Source organism: Eriocheir sinensis, chromosome 20 (assembly GCF_024679095.1).
Source record: "Eriocheir sinensis breed Jianghai 21 chromosome 20, ASM2467909v1, whole genome shotgun sequence".
In the NCBI taxonomy this organism is placed as follows: Eukaryota; Metazoa; Arthropoda; class Malacostraca; order Decapoda; family Varunidae; genus Eriocheir; species Eriocheir sinensis.
The window spans coordinates 7,319,614-7,345,977 of record NC_066528.1 but is presented as its reverse complement, the minus strand read 5'-3'; the positions used below and the strand labels follow the sequence as shown (position 1 = coordinate 7,345,977).

The window sequence follows — 26,364 nt, the reverse complement described above, 5'->3', positions numbered from 1 at the left end:
GAGGGAAGGAAGGAAGGAAGGAAGGAAGGAAGGAAGGGAAAGAGGGAAGGAAGGAAGGAAAGAAGGAAGGAAAGAAGGAAAGGAAAGAGGGAAGGAAGGAAGGAAGGAAGGAAGGAAAGAGGGAAGGAAGGAAGAAAGGAAGGAAGGAAGGAAGGAAAGAAGGAGGGAAGGAAGGAAGGAAGGAAAGAGGGAAGGAAGAAAGGAAAGAGGGAAGGAAGGAAGGAAGGAAGGAAGGAAGGAAGGAAGGAAGGAAGGAAGGAAGGAAGGAAGGAAGGAAGGAAAGAAGGAAAGGAAAGAGGGAAGGAAGGAAGGAAAGAAGGAAAGGAAAGAGGGAAGGAAGGAAGGAAGGAGGGAAAGAAGGAAAGGAAAGAGGGAAGGAAGGAAGGAAGGAAGGAGGGAAGGAAGGAAAGAAGGAAAGAAGGAAAGAGGGAAGGAGGGAAGGCAGGAAGGAAGGAAGGAAGGAAAGAAGGAAGGAAGGAAGGACGGAAGGAAAGAAGGAAGGGAAAGAGGGAAGGAAGGAAGGAAGGAAGAAAGGGAAAGAGGGAAGGAAGGAAGGAAGGAAGGAAGGAAGGAAGGAAGGAAAGAAGGAAGGGAGGAAGGAAGCAAGGCAGGCAGGAAGGAAGGAAAGAAGGAAGGAAGGAAGGAAGAAAGGAAGGAAGGAAGGAAGGAAAGAAGGAAGGAAGGAAGGAAGGAAGGAAGAAAGGAAGGAAGGAAGGAAGGGAAAGAGGGAAGGAAGGAAGGAAGAAAGAGAAAGAGGGAAGGAAGGAAGGGAAAGAGGGAAGGAAGGGAAAGAGGGAAGGAAGGAAGGAAGGAAGGAAAGAAGGAAAGGAAAAAGGGAACGAAGGAAGGAAGGAAGGAAGGGTAGGCAAGCGAGAGGGGCACGATTGGCAAGCACAACCCGGCACTCCACACACAAGACGGGTTGGCTGCAGTACTCCAGCATCGACATGTCACTCCTCTCCCCCGTGTCCCGCTCCTGTCGTTTACTGCCGTCCTGAGATACTGAAAACGACACTGCTCCCAGGGCGACCACCACTCTGCTCTCCTACCTCACCCCTTCCTCTCTCTTCCTGTTCCCATTCATCCCTTCCTGCGCTGCTTCCTGTTCCGCGACCCCCCTCTACTTCCTTCCTTTCCCTGCTTCCTCTCACTCTGTTCACTTTTACTCCATTACCATGTCTGTCTGTCTGTTTGTCTATTATTTACTTCTCTTTTCTCGTTCAATGTCCTCTCGTTTACTCCCCCTTCGTTCCTTCGTTAACCCGGCAGCAGCGATGGGCCAAATTTTTGCCATGGTATGAACCCCCCAAAATAGATGATGCATAAACTGATCACAAATGCGTTGATATATATAATGAAATGGTTGACGTGAGTGATGATTTTTTCCCGTTATTCTCGCTTAGAGGGAAGGGCCTTTAAGAACTATGATCCCGCAGCTACCGGGTTAAGCCAATACCCTTTTTTTCCCCGAGTCCTTTCGTTCCAGTTTTCTTCCACTCACTGCTTTCACTGCTTTCTTCACCAGCGACGTCCTACTCACCATTCCCTTACTGCTCTCCTCCCTCCTCCCCTTCCTCATCATTCCCTCACTGCTCTTCCCTCCTTCCTTCCCCTCCGCAATACTGCCTTACTATCCTCCTTCCTCCCTTCCTTCTCATCATTCCCTCGCTGCTTTACTCTATTCCCTCCTCTTCGTTCATTCGCTGCTCTCCTCCTTCCCTCCCCTCACTGCTCAACCTCCTTCCTCTCCCTTCGCATCATTCCTTCACTGTTTTCCTCCTTCCTCCCCTCACTTTCCTCATCATCCCCTCACTGTTCTTCTCCCTCCTCATCATTCCCTGCCTGCTTTCCACCATCCCCCTCCTCCTCGCCCTTCCGCCCAATCCCCAACAACACCTGGCAGGTATACGAGGCTTCGGGAAACCAATGTCACCACCTGTTCCACATAAACCCGACACCTGCGGCGCCGAGAAGCCCTCACCACCACCACCACCACCAGAGACACGCCAGTCCTCGTCGACAGACCGACTTAGTAGGCTAGATTTCGATCGCCGATAGAGTCGCCCAGTGCTCCCTCGGACAAGGTTACACCACCACCATCACCGACAACAACAACCCTTACACCACCACCATCACCGACAACAACAACCCTTACACCACCACCATCACCGACGACAACAACCCTTACACCACCACCACCGACGACAACAACAACCCTTACACCACCACCATCACCGACGACAACAACCCTTACACCACCACCACCACCGACAACAACAACCCTTACACCACCACCACCACCGACGACAACAACCCTTACACCACCACCACCACCGACAACAACAACAACCCTTACACCACCGCCACCACCGACGACAACAACAACCCTTACACCACCACCACCGACGACAACAACAACCCTTACACCACCACCACCGACGACAACAACCCTTACACCACCACCACCACCGACGACAACAACCCTTACACCACCACCACCGACGACAACAACCCTTACACCACCACCACCACCGACGACAACAACCCTTACACCACCACCACCGACGACAACAACAACCCTTACACCACCACCATCACCGACGACAACAACCCTTACACCACCACCACCACCGACGACAACAACAACCCTTACACCACCACCATCACCGACGACAACAACCCTTACACCACCACCACCGACAACAACAACCCTTACACCACCACCATCACCGACGACAACAACAACCCTTGCACCACCACCATCACCATCGACAACAATCCTTACACCACCACCATCACCGACGACAACAACAACCCTTGCACCACCACCATCACCCTCGACAACAATCCTTACACCACCACCACCACCACCGACGACAACAACAAGCCTTACACTACCACCATCACCGACGACAACAACAACCCTTGCACCACCACCACCACCGACGACAACAACCCTTACACCACCACCACCACCGACGACAACAACCCTTACACCACCACCACCACCGACGACAACAACCCTTACACCACCACCACCACCACCGACGACAACAACCCTTACACCACCACCACCACCGACGACAACAACCCTTACACCACCACCACCACCGACGACAACAACCCTTACACCACCACCATCACCGACGACAACAACCCTTACACCACCACCACCGACGACAACAACCCTTACACCACCACCACCGACGACAACAACAACCCTTACACCACCACCACCACCGACAACAACAGCAACAATCACCACCACCACTACCACTTTCATCACCATTACAGCAACTACCACCACTATCTCAATCCCTATCACCCCCACCATCATCACCACCGCTACAGCAACCACAATCACAGGCTCCACCACCATCACCACACCCACCACCACCACAAACCCAACCCTACCCCCACCATTACCACAATCAACCCCACCGCCACCACATCACAAACCCAACCCTATCACCACCACCACCACGACCAGCCACATAACTTCCCTTCTTTCCAGTTCCTTCCCTTCCCTTCCCTTCCCTTCCCTCCCTTCCCTCATCTCCTTACATGTCACCTCTCCCCTTTCCTTCATTTCCTTCCCTTCCCATTCCTTCCCTAGTTAACATTGCTTGCTTGTCTCCCATCTTCCTTTCCCTCCTCCCTTCCTTTCCTCTTTCTCAACTCCCACCACGACCGGCACAAGCAACACCACCAGCCTCCTCGCCTCGGTTTTCATTCTCTTCTCCACAGTCGACAAACAAGACTCGAGAAGAAGAAAATAAGGAGCGATAGTGAATTCTCGGTATGATCTGTTTGTTTCCATCTCAGAGTAATCAGACAGTGTGTGTGTGTGTGTGTGTGTGTGTGTGTGTGTGTGTGTGTGTGTCACCATGGCCTGACCACGTGATAGACTCGCGATTGCCAGCCAGTACCCTCTCAAATGAAATCGGAGCTCAGAGGTGACGGATCTCTGGGTATGGATGAAACCTCACACCCACACACACAACCCAGAGACGGGACACAACCCCCGACTGACACCCGGTACCCATTCACTGCTGGGTGGACAGAGGGCACGGATTATTAAAGGAGGAGACTGCCCATCCGTCTCCACTCCGGCAGGGAATCGGACCAGGAACCTCTTGATTGTGAGGCGAGCGCGCTAGCCACTGTTTTACGGAGATCTGCGTGTATCTGTGTGTGTGTGTGTGTGTGTGTGTGTGTGTGTGTGTGAGAGAGAGAGACTGCAGAGGATGATGCAGATATAGAAGACAGCATACGTTTGATCATATATGGAGGGAGGAAGAGAAGGAAACAGAAGGATTAGATTCCGAAAAAAAAGGAGGGGAGGGAACGAGGTGATAGAGAGAGAAAAGAGGATACAGGAATAATGAGGGAGGGAGGAAAGGAAGTTTGGGTTACATTAAGGAAGCAGGAAGATTAAGAGTATACACCGGGCATGGCGGAAATGAAGAAAGACGAAGGCAGACAGGAAGGAGAAAGGAAGCAAAAGAGAGTAATGGACGGAGGGAAAGAAAGTATATACGTTACATAAGGGAAACAGGAAGACTAAGGAGTATAAACAAGGAAGGCAGGGAATGTTGGGGATGAAGGAGAACGGAGAAGGGAAAGATAAGGGATAAAAGGGAGTATGAACGAAGAAAGGAGGGAAACAGGAAGATGAAGGAGTATAAATAAGGAAGGCGGGGAACGTTGGGAATGAAGAAGGGAAAGATAAGGGATAAAAGGGAGCATGAACGAAGAAAGGAGGGATAAGAAGTACAGGTTATATAAGGGAAACAGAAAGACTAAGGAGTATACACAGGGAGTACAGGGAATGTTGGGGATGAAGGAGAACGGAGAAGGGAGAGATGAGGGATAAAAGGGAGCATGAAGGGGGAGAGGAGGTGGGGTAGGAAGCATATCGTTTCATCACCATCCATCCCAGAGTCAGCGTTCTCGTGACATCGCCCTGACTGACGCCTCCAGACGGTGTGGTGACGTATGAGCTGCAAACACACACACACACACACACACACACACACACACACACACACACACACACACACGAGATGCAGGCACTCAAAAGATAAATTGGTGGTTTTAAGTGTATCAAGAAAACTATCCCTTAAGGCAAACGTAACTTAACCCGGTAGCTGCGGGGATCATTTTCTTAGCTTAGGTTAGGTTAAAGGTCCCTCTAAATAAAATAATGAGAAAGAATCATCACTCACGCAAACCATTTCATAATATATATCAACGCATGTGTGATCAGTTTATGCATCATCTATTTTGGGAGGTTTATATCATGGCAGAAATTTGGCCCATCGCTGGTACACGGTAAAGCCGCAAATTTGGCCCGTCGCTGGTACACGGTAAAGCCGCAAATTTGGCCCGTCGCTGGTACACGGTAAAGCCGCAAATTTGGCCCGTCGCTGGTACACGGTAAAGCCGCAAATTTGGCCAGTCGCTGGTACACGGTAAAGCCGCAAATTTGGCCCGTCGCTGGTACACGGTAAAGCCGCAAATTTGGCCCGTCGCTGGTACACGGTAAAGCTGCAAATTTGGCCCGTCGCTGGTACACGGTAAAGCCGCAAATTTGGCCCGTCGCTGGTACACGGTAAAGCCGCAAATTTGGCCCGTCGCTGGTACACGGTAAAGCCGCAAATTTGGCCCGTCGCTGGTACACGGTAAAGCCGCAAATTTGGCCCGTCGCTGGTACACGGTAAAGCCGCAAATTTGGCCCGTCGCTGGTACACGGTAAAGCTGCAAATTTGGCCCGTCGCTGGTACACGGTAAAGCCGCAAATTTGGCCCGTCGCTGGTACACGGTAAAGCTGCAAATTTGGCCCGTCGCTGGTACACGGTAAAGCTGCAAATTTGGCCCGTCGCTGGTACACGGTAAAGCTGCAAATTTGGCCCGTCGCTGGTACACGGTAAAGCTGCAAATTTGGCCCGTCGCTGGTACGTCGCTGGTACACGGTAAAGCCGCAAATTTGGCCCGTCGCTGGTACACGGTAAAGCCGCAAATTTGGCCCGTCGCTGGTACACGGTAAAGCCGCAAATTTGGCCCGTCGCTGCTACCGGGTTAAGATAATAATGAATGAATGAGTGAGTGAGTGAGTGAGTGAGTGTGTGAGGCGCGGGGCTGATTAGCGTCATCATATTCTGAGTCCGGTATTTTAAGACACTTTCGCTTCTCAAACGAACTATTTCTAAAGGTCAAAGAGAGGATTAATCGGGTTCTAATGAGGGTTTCTTTAGACTCATGCTGCTGAGGAAGGATCAAACTACCACCAGGGTCATAAAACTACTACTGGAAATGCCCTCAACTCATACGAAAGCCTTGTCAAATACGTGAACTTGGGTGACGAAATGATTTAAAATACGACCCTCGCTTCTCACATCAACTATTTTTAAAGGTCAAAGAGGGGATCAATTGGGTTTTAATGCGTGTTTCTTTAGATTCAGGGTACAGAAGAAGGGTCAAACTACCACCAGGGTCATAAAACTACTACTGGAAATGCCCTCAACTCATACGAAAGCCTTGTCAAATACGTGAACTTGGGTGACGAAATGTTTTGAAATACGACCCAGAGTATCGAGCGGCGAGCAAAACGACGCTTCAAGAAACACTGGAGTCATCAATCGTCCTTGGCCTTCACCACACATTCACGTCCTGACTCAACACCGCCAGTCCCGATCACTCGTTTTGCCCTGAAGGTTTGTGTGTGTGTGTGTGTGTGTGTGTGTGTGTGTGTGTGTGTGTGTGTGTGTGTGTGACATTCTCTCTCTCTCTCTCTCTCTCTCTCACTCACATACTCGACATTTGCTCTCGTTTTTTGTTTCAGACACTTTTACTTTTTATAACACATCTTTTAACATTGTTCCCCCCCCCCCCCCTCTCTCTCTCTCTCTCTCTCTCTCTCTCTCTTTGGCATCCTGAGTCAGTTTAAATAAGCAACTCTCGAAGCTGAAAGACTAATGTTGACAACTGTACCCCAATGATGTCTTCGATGACTTCACCGCCACCAACACCATCATTAAACTGCAAGCATCGTGATCACAGAGGCGAATAAGGGTCGTATTACAAGACATTTCGTCGCCCAAGAACACCTATTTGACACAGGAGTTGTAGGCATTTTCAGTATTAGTTTTATGACCCTGGTGGTAGCATGACCCTTCCTCTGTGCCATGAACCTGAAGAAACACTCATTAGAACCCGACTGACCCGCTCTTTGGCCTTTAGAAATAGCTGATGTGAGAAGGGAAAGTGTCTTATTATACCGACCTAAGTCTTTGTGCCTATTGAAGATACATATTAAATTCGGCCACTAAACGTGAAAATCCAAAAATTCCACCAACAAATCGTTATTCTCCCAGCGTAAAATAGTTTTTAATGAATTATCTTCTGATGGCTAGTTCCGTCACATTTATAACTATCAGGGAGAGGGAAAACCCCCTAAAGCAGCCGGTTTGTATATTTCTGTCTCCTGAAGCTGCCCGCCGGCACTCATGTTGGCTTGACAGGCTTACGAAGACGAGACACATCCCAGGACAACAACAATGCTTCCACCGAGGTGTTAGTGGTGTGTGTGTGTGTGTGTGTGTGTGTGTGTGTGTGTGTGTGTGTGTGTGATTCATCATGGTCTGACCACGCGATAGTCTAACGATCGCGGCAAACGGAGTGACGGTGGAGTCGACTTAAATGTCACACCTACACACACCAGGGAGGCGGGACACAAGGTCGTATTTTAAAACATTTCGTCGCCCAAGTTCACATATTTGACATGGCTTTCGTAGGAGCTGTGGGCCTTTCCAGCGGTAGTTTTATGACCCTGGTGGTAGTTTGACCCTTCTTCTGTGCCATGAGCCTTAAAAAAACACTCATGAAAACCCGACAGATCCCCTCTTTGACCTTTAGAAATAGCTGATGTGAGAAACGATGGTGTCTTAAAATATGGCCCACAATCCCCAACTGACACCCGGCACCCCATTCACTACTGGGTGCCACGGATGATCGCCCGGGAATCGAACCAGGGACATCTTGGTTGAGAGGCGAACACGCTAACCACTGCCCTACAAATGTGTGTGTGTGTGTGTGTGTGTGTGTGTGTGTGTGTGTGTGTGTGTGTGTGTGTGTGTGTGTGCAGCTTCTCTATTTATGTCTGGAAGCTGATGCGCACCGCGGTCACTCAATCAATCCGATATTCTGAGAACCGTTGCGTAATGGTAGAAAACAGACATATCGGGTGAAAACCGGAAATGTTGATGTGTTACTGCAACATTAAGACGAAACTTAAATTCTAAACACAAACTATAGACATATTACTAAAGACGTGTTCATGCAATATTCTCTCTCTCTCTCTCTCTCTCTCTCTCTCTCTCTCTCTCTCTCTCTCTCTCTCTCTCTCTCTCTTCTGGCACCCCCCGACCGTCGGACTTTCAAACCCGCAGGGAACGGTCATGGGGAAAGGGTTCAGTCCTTGCAATGATTCAAACAAACAAGACAACGTGAATCTAAGTGAAGAGTTCGGCCACTGGGCGTGTCGTGTGCACAAGCCGATTACCTTCAACGAAACACAACTGCAATATTTATTGACCTCCGCTGCTGACATGAACGAGCTGGTACATGATGCTGAATGGTCGGGTTCGTCAGCTTTAAATGCTAGGCAATGTCCCCATCAAAGGCCTACACAGAGAGGTCTTCCGGTCAAATCGTCATCGCAATGATTTTCAGGGAAACACATATAGTACATGGCGTCTGTGTGACAGAATAATTGTCTGTTTGCAGATGTGGTGTTGATGACCATTAACACCAGAATTTTTTTTTTCCAAGCTTCCGTAATTCACACCATTTCCACTAGCTGAGGTTTGTTGCACCCCGAACAAGGTATTCCCCTCGCCTTGAGGGAACACCTTAATTAGGGTACTGTCCATTTTTCAATGGAAAATGTCCTCCTAATGAATCGGCGCTGTGCGAGCTCCGAGCAGTCCTGAACACACACTTGGTCTTGGTCTTGGTTCAGGAGGTAGTCACACGTGTGTCGTCTACAGCTCAAAAACATTAGTCAATTCATATATGTATGCCAGAATTTCCTTTTTTTTTTTATTTCATAACTTGCAAGAATACATAAAATCTATAGATAAGAAAAATTACATTCATTCCAAATAAGTTATAAATTCCAAAGCTGAGATTATATGCCAGGTATTTAACATTTTTTGCTATATTTCTTGTTTTATGTTTAACCCTGGAACACATTCGAAGACACGATTGTGACCCACCCCAACTTTGCGCGCGTGGCGCATGCGTCCTATGCAGGCTAAACGGGTGGGGCCCCCTATACCTTCATAAAGTGATGTGCTGTTTTGGTGAAAGGTGGTTGGTGCGTGCTCTTTTACTTTGTTTGTCAGATAATGAAGGTGTCCACGAATGTGTTCCCTTGGACAGTTCCACCAACAAGATGTTGTGCTGCTAGGAGGCTGTGGGTCACGGTGCTGCCCCCCCCCCTCCCCCCCCCCCTGCCCACTGGTCAATGGACATCTCCTAATTATACCTAGTCTTAAATTTAAAGTTTTTAGAAAAAAAAAACTTTTTTTCGTTTATTTTGGTTACCAACAAAAAATTGCATTTTTTTTTCTTTTTGACTATAGTTGAAAGATTAAATTTTCAGGTGGTGTCTTAAAAATTTAATTAAAGGAACTGTAAGTATTGTTTTTTTATTGTCCAAAAATTGGTACAAAAAGTGACCACGAATGTGTTACCGTAAAATAAAAATACAAATTGAATGTTATCCAGGGTTAAGATGATTCTAATATCATTTTAGTTGGTTTGATAACACAAGTCTAAGATTTTTTCCAACATACCGAGTGAAATTGTGTAAAATTAAGTCAGCAAGTGAATCTGGTATTTTTTCAAGAGTTTGCAAACGCTCCAATTGATTTTTGCCCACCACAGGCTCAAGAACAGAGATGAACACCAACGCAGCGCATAACTATAACGTATATGCCCCAAACTTTACATATATATAGTAGGACAACGTGCATTAATAGTTTGTAAGAATTATCTATGCCTAGCAGCAGTTTTCTGCAATAATGCTGTTTTATATTATTTAGCAAATGAACACAATAAATTGGTGAGAAAACCATTGTGCGACGACTTCCTGTGAGCCCAAGGTCCAAACAGGCTGGAAGACTATCTACACGGGTGCCCGGTTTCCCTAAACATGATGATGCCAAACGATTCGGTTCGTCAGCTTTAAATGGTATGCAATGTTTCCCAAGCTGCTCAAAAGACACGTTCACTATGCCAGAGTCCGCCCTCCTGAACCTCCCTCCTTTTACGCCCCGAGTGTATACACCAGAACCATGATTTTAAGGCTAAAGCGGTAACACAACACTGCCTCTTCTTCTCTAGTTCCGAGATTATTCCCAGAACGAGTCTGTTGACAGAGGAAGATGCTGAACGGGGCCGGACGAGGAGCCATCTTATACTTACTGTACCTTGTTAAAATAAAGTTGAGGGCAAATAAGCATTTCGAGGATTACATTAGCAAATTATTAGACTCGTGATAGTTAGACATTCACACTGTACAGTGGAATGCTCTCTGATCTGTGATTTTCGACCCTGAGCTTAAAGTGGACGTGCGCTTTGTAGCCGATCCACTGAAACAAATGACTTCCGGGATTTGTCAGGCTATAACTCAAAGGGGTGAATGTGCACGTGTTAAACTGCCGCTAATGTTGAATCTGTGTGCATAAGCCTGTCTACTGCATCACCCCAACGAACACAAAATTAATAAATTCTCTCTCTCTCTCTCTCTCTCTCTCTCTCTCTCTCTCTCTCCTGTATTGGCCCTAGAGCGAGCAAGGAACCTCCCAGCTGGCTCGATGCACCTGGACCACGTGGCTGAGGCAGGTGTGGCAGACGACAGGTGGTGATGGTGGTGGGAGTGGCTGAGATATTAAGGGTGAGGTTGTGTTGTGATAATGCAGTGATAGTTATTTATAATGTGGTAGTGATGTTGGTGACAATTATGCAGTGATGTGCTCATGGTTGTGTTTGCGGTGGTGGGAATGATGATAAGGTGATGGTAGGTGTAATGGTAATCCGGTTTGATGCGTCGTGGTGGTAGTGATGGTGATGGTGCTCTGGTTCGTGGTGGAAGGTTGCATTACTGTGGTTCAGGGCGTGGAGCATGATGATGATGCCTAGGGTGAGGTGATGTTTAGTAATACCACCATCGCTCCTCTATCTGGTCCTTCCCGAAAATAAACAAGCAAAACATAATAAGAAAATAAATAGTGATAATAATAATAATAATAATAATAATAGGAGCACATCAACAAGATTAGACACGAGGAGAGAAAGGAATGTTTTCTACTGGGAAGCTTTTTGGTCTGAGCGTGTTTTTATGCGGCCGGGAGGAGCGGCAGTACTACTATCCGCCAAATGGGTCGTTAATAAAGTCCCGAGGCAATTCCTGCTTCCTGCAGCCCTTATAAGAGTGTTTTCCGGGCTGGCCTCAGTGCCGGGGCTGCCGGGGCTCGCCACACGCCCCTCGCCGTGCCCGCAGCTTCGCCCTAGACACAATTTTTCTGGTGCAGTCAGACACAAATAGGCGGTGCAATGGGCACTATGGGTAAAATTTAAGCCACTTGGAATAAGTCAGCCGACTTGTTAGGCTGGCCAGGCGATGTTGGGTGGGGGCGTGGAGGGGGTGGGCAGTGGCTGCGCCGCGTGGCACGCTGGGATACGTCCTGAGGCTAGTGGGGCCTCCAGCCCGGTCAACGCGGCGCTAAAACAGGTGCTGTGTTTGGTTTTGTTAGGCGGAGTGTTTACCGCTGGCAGCTGGTGGCGCCCACTCCCCACCCTTACCGGCCTGCCCTCGTGCAATATGCAACGAGGGAGGGAGGGGGCTGGTCAGACTACACACACACACACACACACACACACACAGTGAGAGAGAGAGAGAGAGAGAGAGAGAGAGAGAGAGAGAGAGAGAGAGCTGCGGGTCGTTCCGGGTAGAAATAAGGGTGAGGCAGCAGGGAACACACTCCCCGGATACCAGCGGGCGCACCGAGCACGCCTGCCCCACCATGTAGTACCCCACCTGCCTGCCCGTCTGCCGCGCCCGCACCTCCAAAGAACGGTCCCGCCGGCACCCAGCAACGCAGGCAGCACCCACCCCACCGCTGGGGGAGGGTGTGCCGTCCTCATGGCTGGGGAGGCGCGGCGCCCTCAGCCTCGCACACTCCCTTTAACACCCCCTCAAAACGCCGCCGCGGACAACTGCAAATAAATTCCAGACGAGGAAAGTCGCGGCCAACGGACAACACAAGCGGCAGAGGCGGTGACCGTATGTGTGTGTATGTGTGTGTGTGTGTGTGTGTGTGTGTGTGTGTGTGTGTGTGTGTTACGTAAGTGGGGTGGGGTGGGGTGGGGGGGCAAGATGCATGGGGGACACAAATCTTACGTCTGAACACCGACATGCCTAGAGTGGGAAGGGGCAGGTACCTTAGTCTGTTTGCTGGGGGGCGCCGAACTCACCTGCGGGAGAGAGAAAGTCATTTAGATCCCACACGCACCTAAAAAAAAAAAAAAAAAAAAAAAAAAACAGGACATATCATTTTAAAAGAATCTCCCTTGAAGCAAAAAATATACAAAAAAAAAAAAAAAAAAAAAAAAAAAAAATCAGGACATCATTTTAACAGAATCTCCCTTGAAGCAAAAATATACATGCACAGCAGAAGAGAGACCATTTGACATAAAACAGGGTGATGACGCCTTAGCAGGGTGAGTCACGCTGAATGTAGTAAGCATGACTCTGGGACACTTCCACGATAGCTTATCTCGTTGAGGCTCCCCCCTTCCTGCCCCCCCCCTCCCCCCCCCCTGCAATCTCGCTTCCCCCATATCTTTCTTTAGTCCTCTTTTCCATGTTCTTTCCCTTTCCGCTCCATCATTTCTTATTTTATCTCTTCATCTCGCAATTTATCATAACTCGTACGATCTTTGCCTTCCAGTCCCGCATACCTTTTCTCCCTTTCTCTTTATATATCTCAATGTATTATATCTGCCATCTTATTTCCCTTTTACATGTCTCTATTTTTTTCTCTATATATCTCTAAATCAATTATACCTGTCATTTCCTTTCCCTTTAAAGCTATCATTCCTTTTCCTGACATTTTCTTTCCCTCTAAATCTATCATTCCCTTTCTCTGTATCTCTCTACATTCCTCAGTTCTACACCAACAATTTTCTTCCCTCGTGTATCTTTCAATATATCGTCACCCTCATAAAATAATCGCCTAAGTCATTTTCCAGAGATTTCCAGGTTTTTCTCTACATCAATTTTTCAACATGTGACGCCCATTTTTGTATAGTTGCCTTCGCCATTCAGGGCTTGAGTGTTCTCGAATTGACCTTTTCATTTCTGCCTAAATCTTAAGCCAAATGAAATGAGTTCTTTTCTGATTTCCTGTAAAGTAGAAAACAATGACTTAGGGGGTTTGTTTACGAAGGTGACGATATAATACCTACCCTCTTCCCTTAGTTCTAGTGTTCCAGCACCTCCTCCCCGGGCATTTCAACTCCCTCATACCTTCTATTTTCCCTTTGCTACCTTATCCTCCTTTTTTTCACACTCATTCATATTTTATCTACGTGTACATCTTCAATTCATTCTTCCTCCTTACCTTATCTTTTCCTGTTCCTGTCTTCCTTGTGTCTTCCCACCGAATTATCTTCATACCCCAACGATCTCCATCCCCGCCCAACCCTTCCTCCTTTCCTCCCCTCTCCATCTCGCCAGGAAGCAAACAACCCCTCCCCCTTAACTTTTTGCTCGCTCTCTCTTTCTTGAGTACACACACACACACACACACACACACACACACACACACACACACACACACACGGCTCATGTAACTAAGCTCTCACTGAATACTCTGCTAAGATGATTGTGGTATGATTCAAAAACCTAATTCCTGCCAATCACAAATAATGATGATAATGACCGTAACATGAGTGGTGGTAGTGGTAGTAGTAGTAGTAGTAGTAGTAGTAGTAGTAGGAGGAGGAGGAGAAGCAGGAGGAGGAGGAGAAGCAGGAGGAGGAGGAGGAGGAGGAAATAAATAGTAGTTGTTCTTTTCTAGTTGTTATAAAAGCAGTCGAGAAGAAGAAGAAGAAGAAGAAGAAGAAGAAGAAGAAGAAGAAGAAGAAGAAGAAAAAGAAGGAGGAGGAGGAGGAGGAAAGAGGAAGCAGAAAAAAAAAGAAAAAAAAAACTCACCTTGGTCATCCGGTTATTGCGCGACAGACCCATGGCGGAGGTGGCGATGAAAGAAAGGCGGTGATGATGATGATGATGATGATGATGATCGAGGTGGTTACGGAAGTCCCGCCAAACCATCTTACCAACACTAGACACAGCACACCAACCCGCCCGTACACCCACACACCAGCAAACACCAACGGGGAGTGCCGCGCGTTGTGCCAGGGTGATAAAAGTGTCAAAGCTTCTCTCCCCGATGAAAACACAACCAGCTCCGCCCTTCCCCTCCCTACCATTGCATTCCTGGCCCCGTTCCTCCCCTCCCCGTCCCTCCATCTCCCGACGCCATCATGCACTCATTCACGCCACGCCAACCCCCCCACGAGAGAGAGAGAGAGAGAGAGAGAGAGAGAGAGAGAGAGAGAGAGAGAGAGAGATCGACATATATGTATTCAATTGCAATATGTAAGATGTAAAAATAAAGAGAGAGAGAGAGAGAGAGAGAGAGAGAGAGAGAGAGAGAGAGAGAGAGAGAGAGAGAGAGAGAGAGAGAGAGAGAGAGAGAGAGAGAGAGAGAGCAGGAAGTGCTTTGTCGGTCTCCTGAAGTGCGCGGAGTTGACACGCTTCTTAGTTCATTAATGTTCTTGCTTCGTCACAACAATTATCGGCTTTTGAAAGGTTTGTAGGAGCGAGAGATGCGACGTGGTGCTGCAGCTCTCTCTCTCTCTCTCTCTCTCTCTCTCTCTCTCTAAAGATAAACAAACACGCTTCCACTGGCCGCCCACAGCCTCCATTCATTCATTCGTTCATCCCTCCGTTAGGTCATTCATCCATCCATTCATTCCCTTCCTCGCACGGCAAACTCCGCTGTATTGCGTCACTCTTCTGTTCACTCTTTTCCCATTGACGTCCGTGTGTGTGTGTGTGTGTGTGTGTGTGTGTGTGTGTGTGTGTTGTAAGTGGCGCCATCATAATCATCCCATCTTAAAACGGTCGCCCCATAACATTAAAGGTTGGTGGATATTGATTTGCTGTTGACTCACTCCTCCTCGAACTAACCTGTCCTTTTTTATGTAGTTGTTGAGAGTGACGATTCTAATACCAGCACTACCTCCTGTCCCTCCCCCTCGTTATTCTTTTTACTGCTCCACTAAAAACGCAGAGGCCCGGGCTGAAGGAAACCATTTTAATAAGTTGATGATCGTCCTTCGTAAGTCTATCACCCAACTCTTGACCTAAGAATATAACTTGCGCAATATTATCACCAACCAGAATCCAGGAGTTTGCTAAGAAAGAAACACTCCCCTCTCTTCCACCTTGTCTTGGACACCGCCGGAAGACTGACGGTGCTCGAGGCTCGCAGAGGAGGAGGAGGAAAGCATGGGCGGTGCTGATAACAGAAGGCCTACTTGACTTAGACCAACTTAGACAAGGTAATCGCCTGAGCCAACACCGTAAAAATGTGATTCATCGATTTATAGCACAACACAGTAAAGGTGAAGAGGAAGGGGAGATAGGAGCCACAATGGTGAAGAAGAAAAGATAATAATAATAATAATAATAATAATAATAATAATAATAATAATAATAATAATAATAATAATAATAATAATAATAATAATAATAAAAATAGAAGAAGGAAGAGAAAAAAAGAAATGACAAAGATATCCGAAGAGCATTAAAGAAAAAAAAAAAAATATATATATATATATATATATATATATATATATATATATATATATATATATATATATATATATATATATATATATATATATCAAGAAAACCAAAGGAATAACATATGGGCAATATAATGGTGAAGAACTACAGCTCGGAAAAGTGTGAAATTCAACCCTTTACTTAATATTCACTCAATCCCTTATAACACCCCTGCCGCCCTCTCCCCCTCCTTCCCTGACCCAACTACCTTCCAGGCTTCCACCACGATAAGCCACACGCGCTCTTCCTAGAAGAAATCATTAGAAGACAAACATTGGTTACCGCTTCACTCCGGATTGCCGGTAAGCCTCTTTATCTTTTTTCGTCTCTCTCTCTCTCTTCCACGTGCATCATGCATTTGGACAATAGTTTTGAGTGGCCAGGGCACGTAATCGATTTTCTGCTTATCCATAACCCTAATAAAACGATACTGTACAGTAGATTTTATTTTATAATAATCATCATAATAATACTAATTAATGCTTGTACAGGGCAAGGCTGTGTGTGTGTGTGTGTGTGTGTGTGTGTGTGTGTGTGTGTGTGTGTGTGTGTGTGTGAAAACAACGCCGGCAGACACACAAGCACACAAACTGATGAGGAACAGTTATACTTGAAATAATTATTACTGTACCGCAGCAGGTGACTTCGCGATTCGCCCTCTCCTTCCACCTTCCCACATCCAACCACCATCACCACCACCACAACCACCAAATGTCTCACACACACACACACACACACACACACACACACACACACACACACAGACCGTGAAAGGGTGTAAGGGAGTACATGACACCCCATCGTCTTGGTGTGGGCCAACAGGAAATATTTTAGGAAAGATTTTTTGGTGATGAAAGACGCAACAGATTGAGTGGAGGAGGAGGAGGAGGAGGAGGAGGAGTGGAAATAAGTTTAGAAGAAGAAGAGGAAAAAGGAGTGAGTCAGTGAGTGAATAAGTGAATGTATGGAAGCAAACGAAGGTGACGGGGCGGACGGAAGGGAGTGGAAAGATAAAAACAGTAATAATGTTTGTCTGACTTCCGGTCCGTGTGTATGTGTGTGTGTGTGTGTGTGTGTGTGTGTGTGTGTGTGTGTGTGTGTGTGTGTGCAGTACGTAGTTCACGCTTACTATTTTGGTCTTCCATTGTGTGACGGTGAGGGTTACTGTTTTTTATAGTTGTTGTTGTTGTTGTTGCTGTGGTGGTGGTGGTGGTGGTGGTTAGTGTCACACAAGCGAATACACAATAGATGCTTGTATGCGAAATCTGTCACGTTAAAACTGCAGAGAGAGAGAGAGAGAGAGAGAGAGAGAGAGAGAGAGAGAGAGAGAGAGAGAGAGAGAGAGAGAGAGAGAGAGAGAGAGAGAGAGAGAGAGAGAGAGAGAGAGAGAGAGAGAGAGAGAGAGAGAGAGAGAGAGAGAGAGAGAGAGAGAGAGAGAGAGAGAGAGAGAGAGAGAGAGAGAGACTTTACAAGGAGACAATAATATATAGGCCAGGATATATGATAGCAGAGGTCAGGATTGGGTGACTGGCTGTATACGGAATAGGCGGTGGTGGTGGAGCATTTGGTGTTTGTCATGGTAGAGGAGGGGTGAGAAGAGGAGGGGAGAGGACAGGAGGGGAGAGGACAGGAGGGGAGAGGACAGGAGAGGAGAGGAGAGGAGGAGGGGAGAGGACAGGAGGGGAGGAGGGACAGGAGGGGAGAGGACAGGAGGGGAGAGGACAGGAGGGGAGAGGGAGGGAGGGACAGGAGGGGAGAGGACAGGAGGGAGAGGAGGAGAGGAGAGGGAGAGGACAGGAGGGAGAGGGACAGGAGGGGAGAGGACAGGAGAGTAGAGGAGAGGAGAGGAGAGGAGAGGAGGAGGGGAGAGGACAGGAGGGGAGAGGACAGGAGGGGAGAGGACAGGAGGGGAGAGGACAGGAGAGGAGAGGGAGAGGGAGAGGAGAGGGAGGGACAGGAGGGACAGGAGGAGGAGAGAGGACAGGAGGGGAGAGGACAGGAGGGAGAGGAGAGGAGGGAGGGAGGACAGGAGGGGAGAGGACAGGAGGGGAGAGGACAGGACAGGAGAGGAGAGGAGAGGACAGGAGGGGAGAGGACAGGACAGGAGAGGACAGGAGAGGGAGAGGAGGGAGGAGGGGAGGGACAGGGAGAGGAGGGAGAGGAGGAGGGAGAGGACAGGAGGGAGAGGGACAGGAGGGAGAGGAGGAGGAGAGGAGGGAGAGGACAGGAGGGGAGAGGACAGGAGGAGAGGACAGGAGAGGGGGAGAGGAGGAGGGAGAGGACAGGAGGGGAGAGGACAGGAGGGAGAGGACAGGAGAGGAGAGGGAGGGGAGAGGACAGGAGGGGAGAGACAGGAGGGGAGAGGACAGGAGAGTAGAGGACAGGAGAGGAGAGGAGAGGAGGAGGGGAGAGGACAGGAGGGGAGAGGACAGGAGGGGAGAGAAGAGGAGGGGAGAGGACAGGAGGGGAGAGGACAGGAGGGGAGAGGACAGGAGGGGAGAGGAGAGGACAGGAGGGGAGAGGACAGGAGGGGAGAGGACAGGAGAGGAGAGGACAGGAGGGGAGAGGACAGGAGGGGAGAGGACAGGAGGGGAGAGAAGAGGAGGGGAGAGGACAGGAGGGGAGAGGACAGGAGAGGAGAGGACAGGAGGGGAGAGAAGAGGAGGGGAGAGGACAGGAGGGGAGAGGACAGGAGAGGAGAGGAGAGGAGGAGAGGGACAGGAGTGGAGAGGACAGGAGGGGAGAGTAGAGGAGGGGAGAGGACAGGAGGGGAGAGGACAGGAGAGGAGAGGACAGGAGGGGAGAGGACAGGAGGGGAGAGGACAGGAGGGGAGAGGACAGGAGAGGAGAGGAGAGGAGAGGACAGGAGGGGAGAGGACAGGAGGGGAGAGGACAGGAGAGGAGAGGAGAGGAGGAGGGGAGAGGACAGGAGAGGAGAGGAGAGGAGGAGGGGAGAGGACAGGAGAGGAGAGGAGAGAGGGGAGGGAGGGACAGGAGGGAGAGGACAGGAGGGAGGAGAGGACAGGAGGGGAGAGGACAAGAGGGGAGAGGACAGGAGGGGAGAAGAGGGGAGAGGACAGGAGGGGAGAGGACAGGAGGGGAGAGGAGAGGACAGGAGGGAGAGGACAGGAGGGGAGGGACAGGAGAGGAGAAGAGGAGGGAGAGGACAGGAGGGAGAGGACAGGAGGGAGAGGAGAGGAGAGGAGAGGAGGAGGGGAGAGGACAGGAGGGGAGAGGACAGGAGAGGAGAGGAGAGGAGGAGGGGAGAGGACAGGCAGAGGAGAGGAGGGGAGAGGAGAGGACAGGAGGGGAGAGGAGAGGACAGGAGGGAGGAGGAGAGGACAGGAGGGGAGAGGACAGGAGGGGAGAGGGACAGGAGGGAGAGGGAGAGGAGGAGAGGACAGGAGGAGGGAGAGGACAGGAGGGGAGGAGGAGGACAGGAGGGGAGGGGAGAGGACAGGAGGGGAGGGAGAGGGACAGGAGGGAGAGGACAGGAGGGGAGAGGACAGGATGGGAGAGGACAGGAGGGGAGAGGAGAGGAAGGGAGAGGACAGGAGGGGAGAGGACAGGAGGGGAGAGGACAGGAGGGGAGAGGAGAGGAGGGGAGAGGACAGGAGGGGAGAGGACAGGAGGGGAGAGGACAGGAGGGGAGAGGACAGGAGAGGAGAGGACAGGAGGGGAGAGGACAGGAGAGGAGAGGACAGGAGGGGAGAGGACAGGAGGGGAGAGGACAGGAGGGGAGAGGACAGGGGAGGAGAGGAGGAGGAGGAGGAGAGAGGAGAGGAAAGGAGAGGTAACAAAAAAAATAATGGATGGGTGGGGAAGGAAAAGCATAGAAAATAATAGATGAATAGAAAGTATCAGAAAAAGATTAAAAATAAAATAAGAAAAAAAAGAATAGAGAAAAGAAGTTATAATGATAAACAAAATAACTAATGGAACAATGAATGAAAAAAAGATACAAGGCGAAGACAAAAGGAGGAGGAGGAGGTAGTGGAGGAGGAGGTGGAGGAAAGAGGAGAGGTCTAGGGCGGGTCGATGCTGGAGAAGCTGGGTCTTAGCAGCTACTTGACCCACACCCACACCCAGGAGGAGGAGGAGGAGGACGAAGCGTCAACTGATAAGAGTAAAAGGGGAAGAAAGTGTTATATATCGTGTGTGTGTGTGTGTGTGTGTGTGTGTGTGTGTGTGTGTGTGTGTGTATATATATATATAGAGAGAGAGAGAGAGAGAGAGAGAGAGAGAGAGAGAGAGAGAGAGAGAGAGAGAGAGAGAGAGAGAGAGAGAGAGAGAGAGAGAGAGAGAGAGAGAGAGAGAGATTTACATAAAAAATCAGACCACACAGACCCCATGGTCCAGACTAGGTGGTCTGTCCTTAAACCTAAGTGAATCTACACTAATCAGATGGCTCCAAAACGTTACTTTTCTACTCTAGTTGATATTAAGTTCAAGGAAGTGACGGTCGAGCTTGTTTTTAAAGGAGTCAATCATGTTACACTGGACCACTGACGGTGGGAGCTTATTCCATTCTCGCACTACAACGTTGGTGAAGAAAAATTTGGTGCAGTCTGAATTTACTTGTCTACATTTGAGTTTTATGCCATTGTTCCTCGTTCGCAAAGTGTCATCGATCATAAACAATTTTGTTCTGTCTACATTCGTGAAACCATTAAGTATTTTAAAACATTCGATCAGTTTTCCTCGGAGGCGACGTTTCTCAAGAGAGAACATGTTAAGGGTGGAAAGCCTTTCTTCGTAGGATTTGTTGCGCAAGGAAGGGATCATTTTTGTTGCCCGACGCTGAACACCTTCTAATTTAGCAATGTCCTTTGCATGGTGGGGAGACCAAAATGTACCGCATATTCCAAGTGGGGTCTGACTTAACTATTGTACAGCGGAAGTATTACATCTTTATTCTTGAATAAAGTTTCTTTCAATGAAGCCCAACATTCTGTTCGCTTTATTTGCTGCATCGATGCATTGATATGAGATTTTGACCCCCAGGTCCTTAACACACTGAACGCTTGCGAGTTTAACGCCGCGCATTTCGTAATCGAACTTCTTATTTCTTGTTCCAACTTGAAGGACCTGGCACTTGTCTACGTTAAAGGGTATCTCCCATCTATCCGACCAAGCTGAAATTTTGTGCAAATCCTCTTGGAGGCTTTGCCTGTCTTCGTCAGTGAGAACCGAGTTACCAACCTTTGTGTCGTCTGCAAATTTACTAATGCGATTATTGAGTCCAACATCCACGTCGTTGATGTGAATAATGAAGAGCACTGGGCCAAGAACCGAGCCCTGAGGGACGCCATTACTGACCGGCGCCCACTCTGAGTTAAAACCGTCACTCACCACTCTTTGTTGTCTGTTGCTCAACCAATTCGCGATCCATTGGTTTACTTGACCGTCAATACCTATTTGCTTTAATTTATAAAGTAATTTATGATGTGGAACTTTATCAAACGCTTTCTGGAAATCAAGATAGACTACGTCCAATGATTTGGTTACGTCATAAACTGAGAAGAGGTCGTTATAAAAGGTCAATAGGTTTGATAGGCAGGATCTTTTGTTACGGAAGCCATGTTGTGAGAGAGAGAGAGAGAGAGAGAGAGAGAGAGAGAGAGAGAGAGAGAGAGAGAGAGAGAGAGAGAGAGACCACTATATACTACAATTACGCCTAACCACATCAAAACAAATCAAGAAGAAACAAAAAACACAAATAGACATCAAAACTACTTCAAGACGTCTAAGAACCACATCAAAACATCTAACCACATCAAAACAAATGAAGAAGAAACAAAAAACACAAAAACACATCAAAACAACTTCAATACGTCTAAGAACTACATCAAAACATCTAGCCACATCAAAACATCTAACCACATCAAAACAAAAAAACACAAATACAGGCATCAAAACAACTTCTATACGTCTAAGAGTCATAAAAAAAAACTAATAAAACGAACCAAACCAAACAATATCGGAAAACTATCACTATCTCTGCTAATAACTCTACTTTTATCTATATCTGCCTTAACTATACAGGTGAAATTTTTCCTCCTCGCCGCCCCCCAGTGACCAAGCAGGCAAGGTGAGCAGGTGAGAACGGTGCTAACGGGGTGCTCACGGCGTTATGGCTGAGGGCACTACCAGGACGAAGGAAAGTGTGTGTGTGTGTGTGTGTGTGTGTGTGTGTGTGTGTGTGTGTGTGTGTGTGTGTGTGTGTACTTGGTGGGCATAGCGTATAGCATGTCGCGGGGGAAGGAGGAGGAAGAGGGGTACGATGACGGAGGAGGAGGAGGAGGAGGACGATGACGGAGGAGGAGGAGGAGGAGGAGGAGGAGGAGGACGATGACGGAGGAGGAGGAGGAGGAGGAGGAGGACATAAAAAAGTATACGATGGAACTTATTATTACAAAAGTGTATTACGACGAGAGAGAGAGAGAGAGAGAGAGAGAGAGAGAGAGAGAGAGAGAGAGAGAGAGAGAGAGAGCGCTTAGCCTTAGTGGGTGTGCCTTACCGTATCACTCCTCACTGTCTCTTTGGTCTGTGAGCGTGTGAGGAAAAGATTATAATTATATCCATAGTATGCACACTCACTACTCTCTCTCTCTGTCTGTCTGTCTGTCTGTCTGTCTGTCTGTCTGTCTGTCTGTCTGTCTGTCTGTCTGTCTGTCTGTCTGTCTGTCTGTCTGTCTGTCTCTCTCTCTCTCTCTCTCTCTCGTCGACTAAAGCGCTAGTAAACAGGACATTTTTTATAGGGGTTTTCAGAGTGCTCTGAACCTATATTTTAAGTATCACGAATATCTCTAAACGGTAAGGAAGGCAGTCCGGGGGCCGAACACAACATGACAACAAAACAATAATAAAGTCCCCCCCAAAATGTATGTAGCTTCTATAAAAGCGAAAGAAGCCAAAAAATCGAGTAACACCAATTTTGTTTGATAAATAGATAGTTCGACACCCCGTCTTAAGCTAGCACAACTGAGGCTATACATCCCATTTCTGAGGCTGCTCGCAGGCACATAAGACAGAGGCCCTGCATTGTAACACAGGGAGGGTAGGTTACCGTTTTCGAGGAAGGCAATCACATGTGCTGACAAGGCTTCACGCTAGACCCTTCAACAATAACAAATAAACATCCGGCGATGGTGTGTGTGTGTGTGTGTGTGAATCTTTCCTCTATTTCCCTTTACTTATTCCCTTTATTTATAGTGTTGCTAAGCTAAGGGTGTTTGTCTGGCAGGTGTGTGTGTGTGTGTGTGTGTGTGTGTGTGTGTGTGTGTGTGTGTGTGTGTGTGTGTGTGTGTGTGTGTGTGTGTCAAAGCAAGATAGAAAAAATGTCCCTTTATCTATATATGCATCACAAGAAAATTTACATAAGGTATATTTGAATGGCTCACGCTTTCCACAACACTTGCATAGGTCCTTTTATGCAGCTGCGTTAGTAAGGAGGTTCGTAAAAACAGCATAACACTGGTAAGCCAAGCACAAAATTACAATTTCTTTCATGGCTCTTCTTGTATATCCTAACAATTTCAAGACACTCACAATGTCAATGCCGAGAAATTACTCCCTTCACCTTCAATGATTCTCGCATGACACGAAAGACTCAACATTTTAATTTAATCAGCTTTAATCTTTCAGATAAATCCGACACAAAATTGTTGATAAAAAACAGACCTCTCGAACTGAAGAAATTTTATCTTTTTAAAGTGTTCCTTGATCACCTTTGTAGGAGCACCTTCTCTCGGGGTACTTATTTTGGGGATGTTCGGCCCTTGAACTGACTTAATAATAATAATAATGATAATAATAATAATAATAATAATAATAATAATAATAATAATAATAATAATAATAATAATAATAATAATAATAATAATAAAGAAACTAGCAATAATAATGATAAAATAGTCATACATCACGGCAGCCACTATAAATAAAATTCGCCTGCGCCACTAACGGACTGGGGTCATCCACCAGGCACCTTGAGAGCCTACCAGCGTCACACACACACACACACACACACACACACACACACACACACACACACACACACACACACACACACTCACAGATATACGTGTTCCGTCATACCCGTCTCCACCCCTTTTCTCCATACATTACCTTATCCCCCATCCCACTAAACCCTAACACTCAACTGTCTCACTCTTCCCCCTCCTCTTCCTCCCCTTCACACCCATCTCCACCCCAACCCCCAACCCCATTCCCCAGATCTCCATTCCCAACCTTCTCCATTTTTCTTTCTCGCTCCAAACTCGAATTCATCGATAAATTTTCCCACACCTAACTTTAAACAATACCAGTATTTGCTAACGTGGTTGGTAATAAATATTTATATGGATAAAATGTTGTGCCTGCAGCATGCTTGGGAGAGGTAGACAAGACCGCTGAGCAGTATTTAGCATTGGCCTGACATGGTGGCGGCGGCTGGCGTGGTGACAAGGCCGTGGGCGACAGCTTCCTGAGCCGCTTCAGCACCAGCGCATGACCATCACTCTGCCACCACCGTGCTTGGCTCACCTACTCGAGATCAGCGCATGACCATCACTCTGCCACCACCGTGCTTGGCTCACCTACTCGAGATCAGCGCATGACCATCACTCTGCCACCACCGTGCTTGGCTCACCTACTCGAGATCAGCGCATGACCATCACTCTGCCACCACCGTGCTTGGCTCACCTACTCGAGATCAGCGCATGACCATCACCTGCCACCACCGTGCTTGGCTCACCTACTCGAGATCAGCGCATGACCACCACTCTGCCACCACCGTGCTTGGCTCACCTACTCGAGATCAGCGCATGACCACCACTCTGCCACCACCGTGCTTGGCTCACCTACTCGAGATCAGCGCATGACCACCACTCTGCCACCACCGTGCTTGGCTCACCTACTCGAGATCAGCGCATGACCACCACTATGCCACCACCGTGCTTGGCTCACCTACTCGAGATCAGCGCATGACCACCACTCACCCACCACCGTGCTTGGCTCACCTACTCGAGATCAGCGCATGACCACCACTCTGCCACCACCGTGCTTGGCTCACCTACTCGAGATCAGCGCATGACCACCACTATGCCACCACCGTGCTTGGCTCACCTGCTCAAGGTCACGAACGTTTCAGCGGTCTAGTCGGAGGGATATTTCAAGAAGAAACTTTCGGTACTAAATTTGATTATTGTCTTTTAGGATCTTATGCTCCTTATTTTATGGAGCAGCGAAGTTTATCTTTTTTTTTTTTTTACCCTTTTAGAGTTTTGTTTTATCCTTGTACCCTGTACTGCAAATTTTGCAAGTTTTCAAGAGGTCAAAAATGACATCAGAACTTCTTTTATTGGTCCCTACCTGCCCCCTCCCCTCCAACTATCTAATATCAAGAAAGTTAGGAGGCAATAAAGTGACCCAGGAAGTACTTTTTCTCTGGAAGGAACTGTGCAGGTGACGGGGAAAGAGGAGTGTGGGGGGGGGGGGGAAGGAGCCCCCAAAGGACTACTCTGCATAAATACCTTAACGCTACAGGCGTGCACTACCTGTCCACTGACCGCAGCCACACCTCGCTCCTGCCGTCGCCGCCGCCGCCGTCCCCACCACCACCACCGCCACCGCCACCACTACAACTTACATTTGCTACCACTACCCTGTCTATATACTACACACTGTATTGCATTATTCCACTATAATGGTGCTATACTTTTTCAACTGCATGATATAACGTCATTACACTAATATCATTAAAGGAAAATTATTGTTGTACACACATCCACACCCAACCACCCACCCACACACACCCACCCACACCCACAAACAGTCACACACACACACACACACACACACACACACACACACACACACACACACACACACACACACACACACACACACACACACACACACACACACACACACACACACACACACACACACAGTCACACACACACACATCGAGTCAGCTAAACACGGTTGGCTGATTCCAGAAAAGTGATTTAACACACGCATAATAATTCCCTAAATCCTCGCGTTAATGCATTGGGTGACATCAGCAAATGGAAGGGTTAATACCTTTTTATTGCAGGTGCATTAGAAAACAAACGGCTCATACAGGTAAAAGTAACACAGACCTTATAAATCTTCCACGTGCGTGTGTGGAAGGCAACATTCCTGCAACGTGAGATAAACTGAGGTACAACATATTTCTGGGAACTCCTCTTAGCTGCACACACACACACACACACACACACACACACACACACACACACACACACACACGTAGGAAGACCAGAATGAATTAAAGTTCCCATTAAAAGCCTGACTTTTAAGGGGAGGGGTTTACGGTGTGGGGGTTAAGCGGA

At 48.0% G+C, this 26,364-nt stretch overlaps 1 protein-coding gene and 1 long non-coding RNA gene across 11 annotated transcripts in view; both read right to left on the bottom strand.

Moving 5' to 3' along the window:
• The window catches only part of LOC127001135 (tyrosine-protein phosphatase non-receptor type 9-like), a 150,172-nt gene that overhangs the window by 91,268 nt on the left and 32,540 nt on the right, over window positions 1-26,364 (bottom strand). For 2 of the 6 annotated variants that reach the window (XM_050865328.1, XM_050865323.1), the window contains exon 2: window positions 12,511-12,543. The exons of 3 other annotated variants lie outside the window; for them this stretch is intronic. In XM_050865328.1, coding sequence (XP_050721285.1) covers window positions 12,511-12,543 — 33 coding nt within the window. Of the gene's footprint in view, window positions 1-12,510; window positions 12,544-14,284; window positions 14,459-26,364 lie in introns of those variants that run through there. One more of the 6 variants, XM_050865320.1, reaches the window with a different exon arrangement.
• LOC127001136 (uncharacterized) lies at window positions 24,234-25,746 on the bottom strand. Of its 5 annotated transcripts, XR_007754751.1 has the most exons (4): window positions 25,115-25,746; window positions 25,009-25,061; window positions 24,744-24,902; window positions 24,234-24,691 (listed from the first exon to the last, which is right to left on the bottom strand). It is a non-coding gene; the product is annotated as an uncharacterized LOC127001136 (long non-coding RNA). The 5 variants fall into 5 exon arrangements; XR_007754747.1 differs by lacking the exon at window positions 25,115-25,746 and having other exon boundaries at window positions 25,009-25,108; XR_007754748.1 differs by lacking the exon at window positions 25,115-25,746 and having other exon boundaries at window positions 24,234-24,638; window positions 25,009-25,108.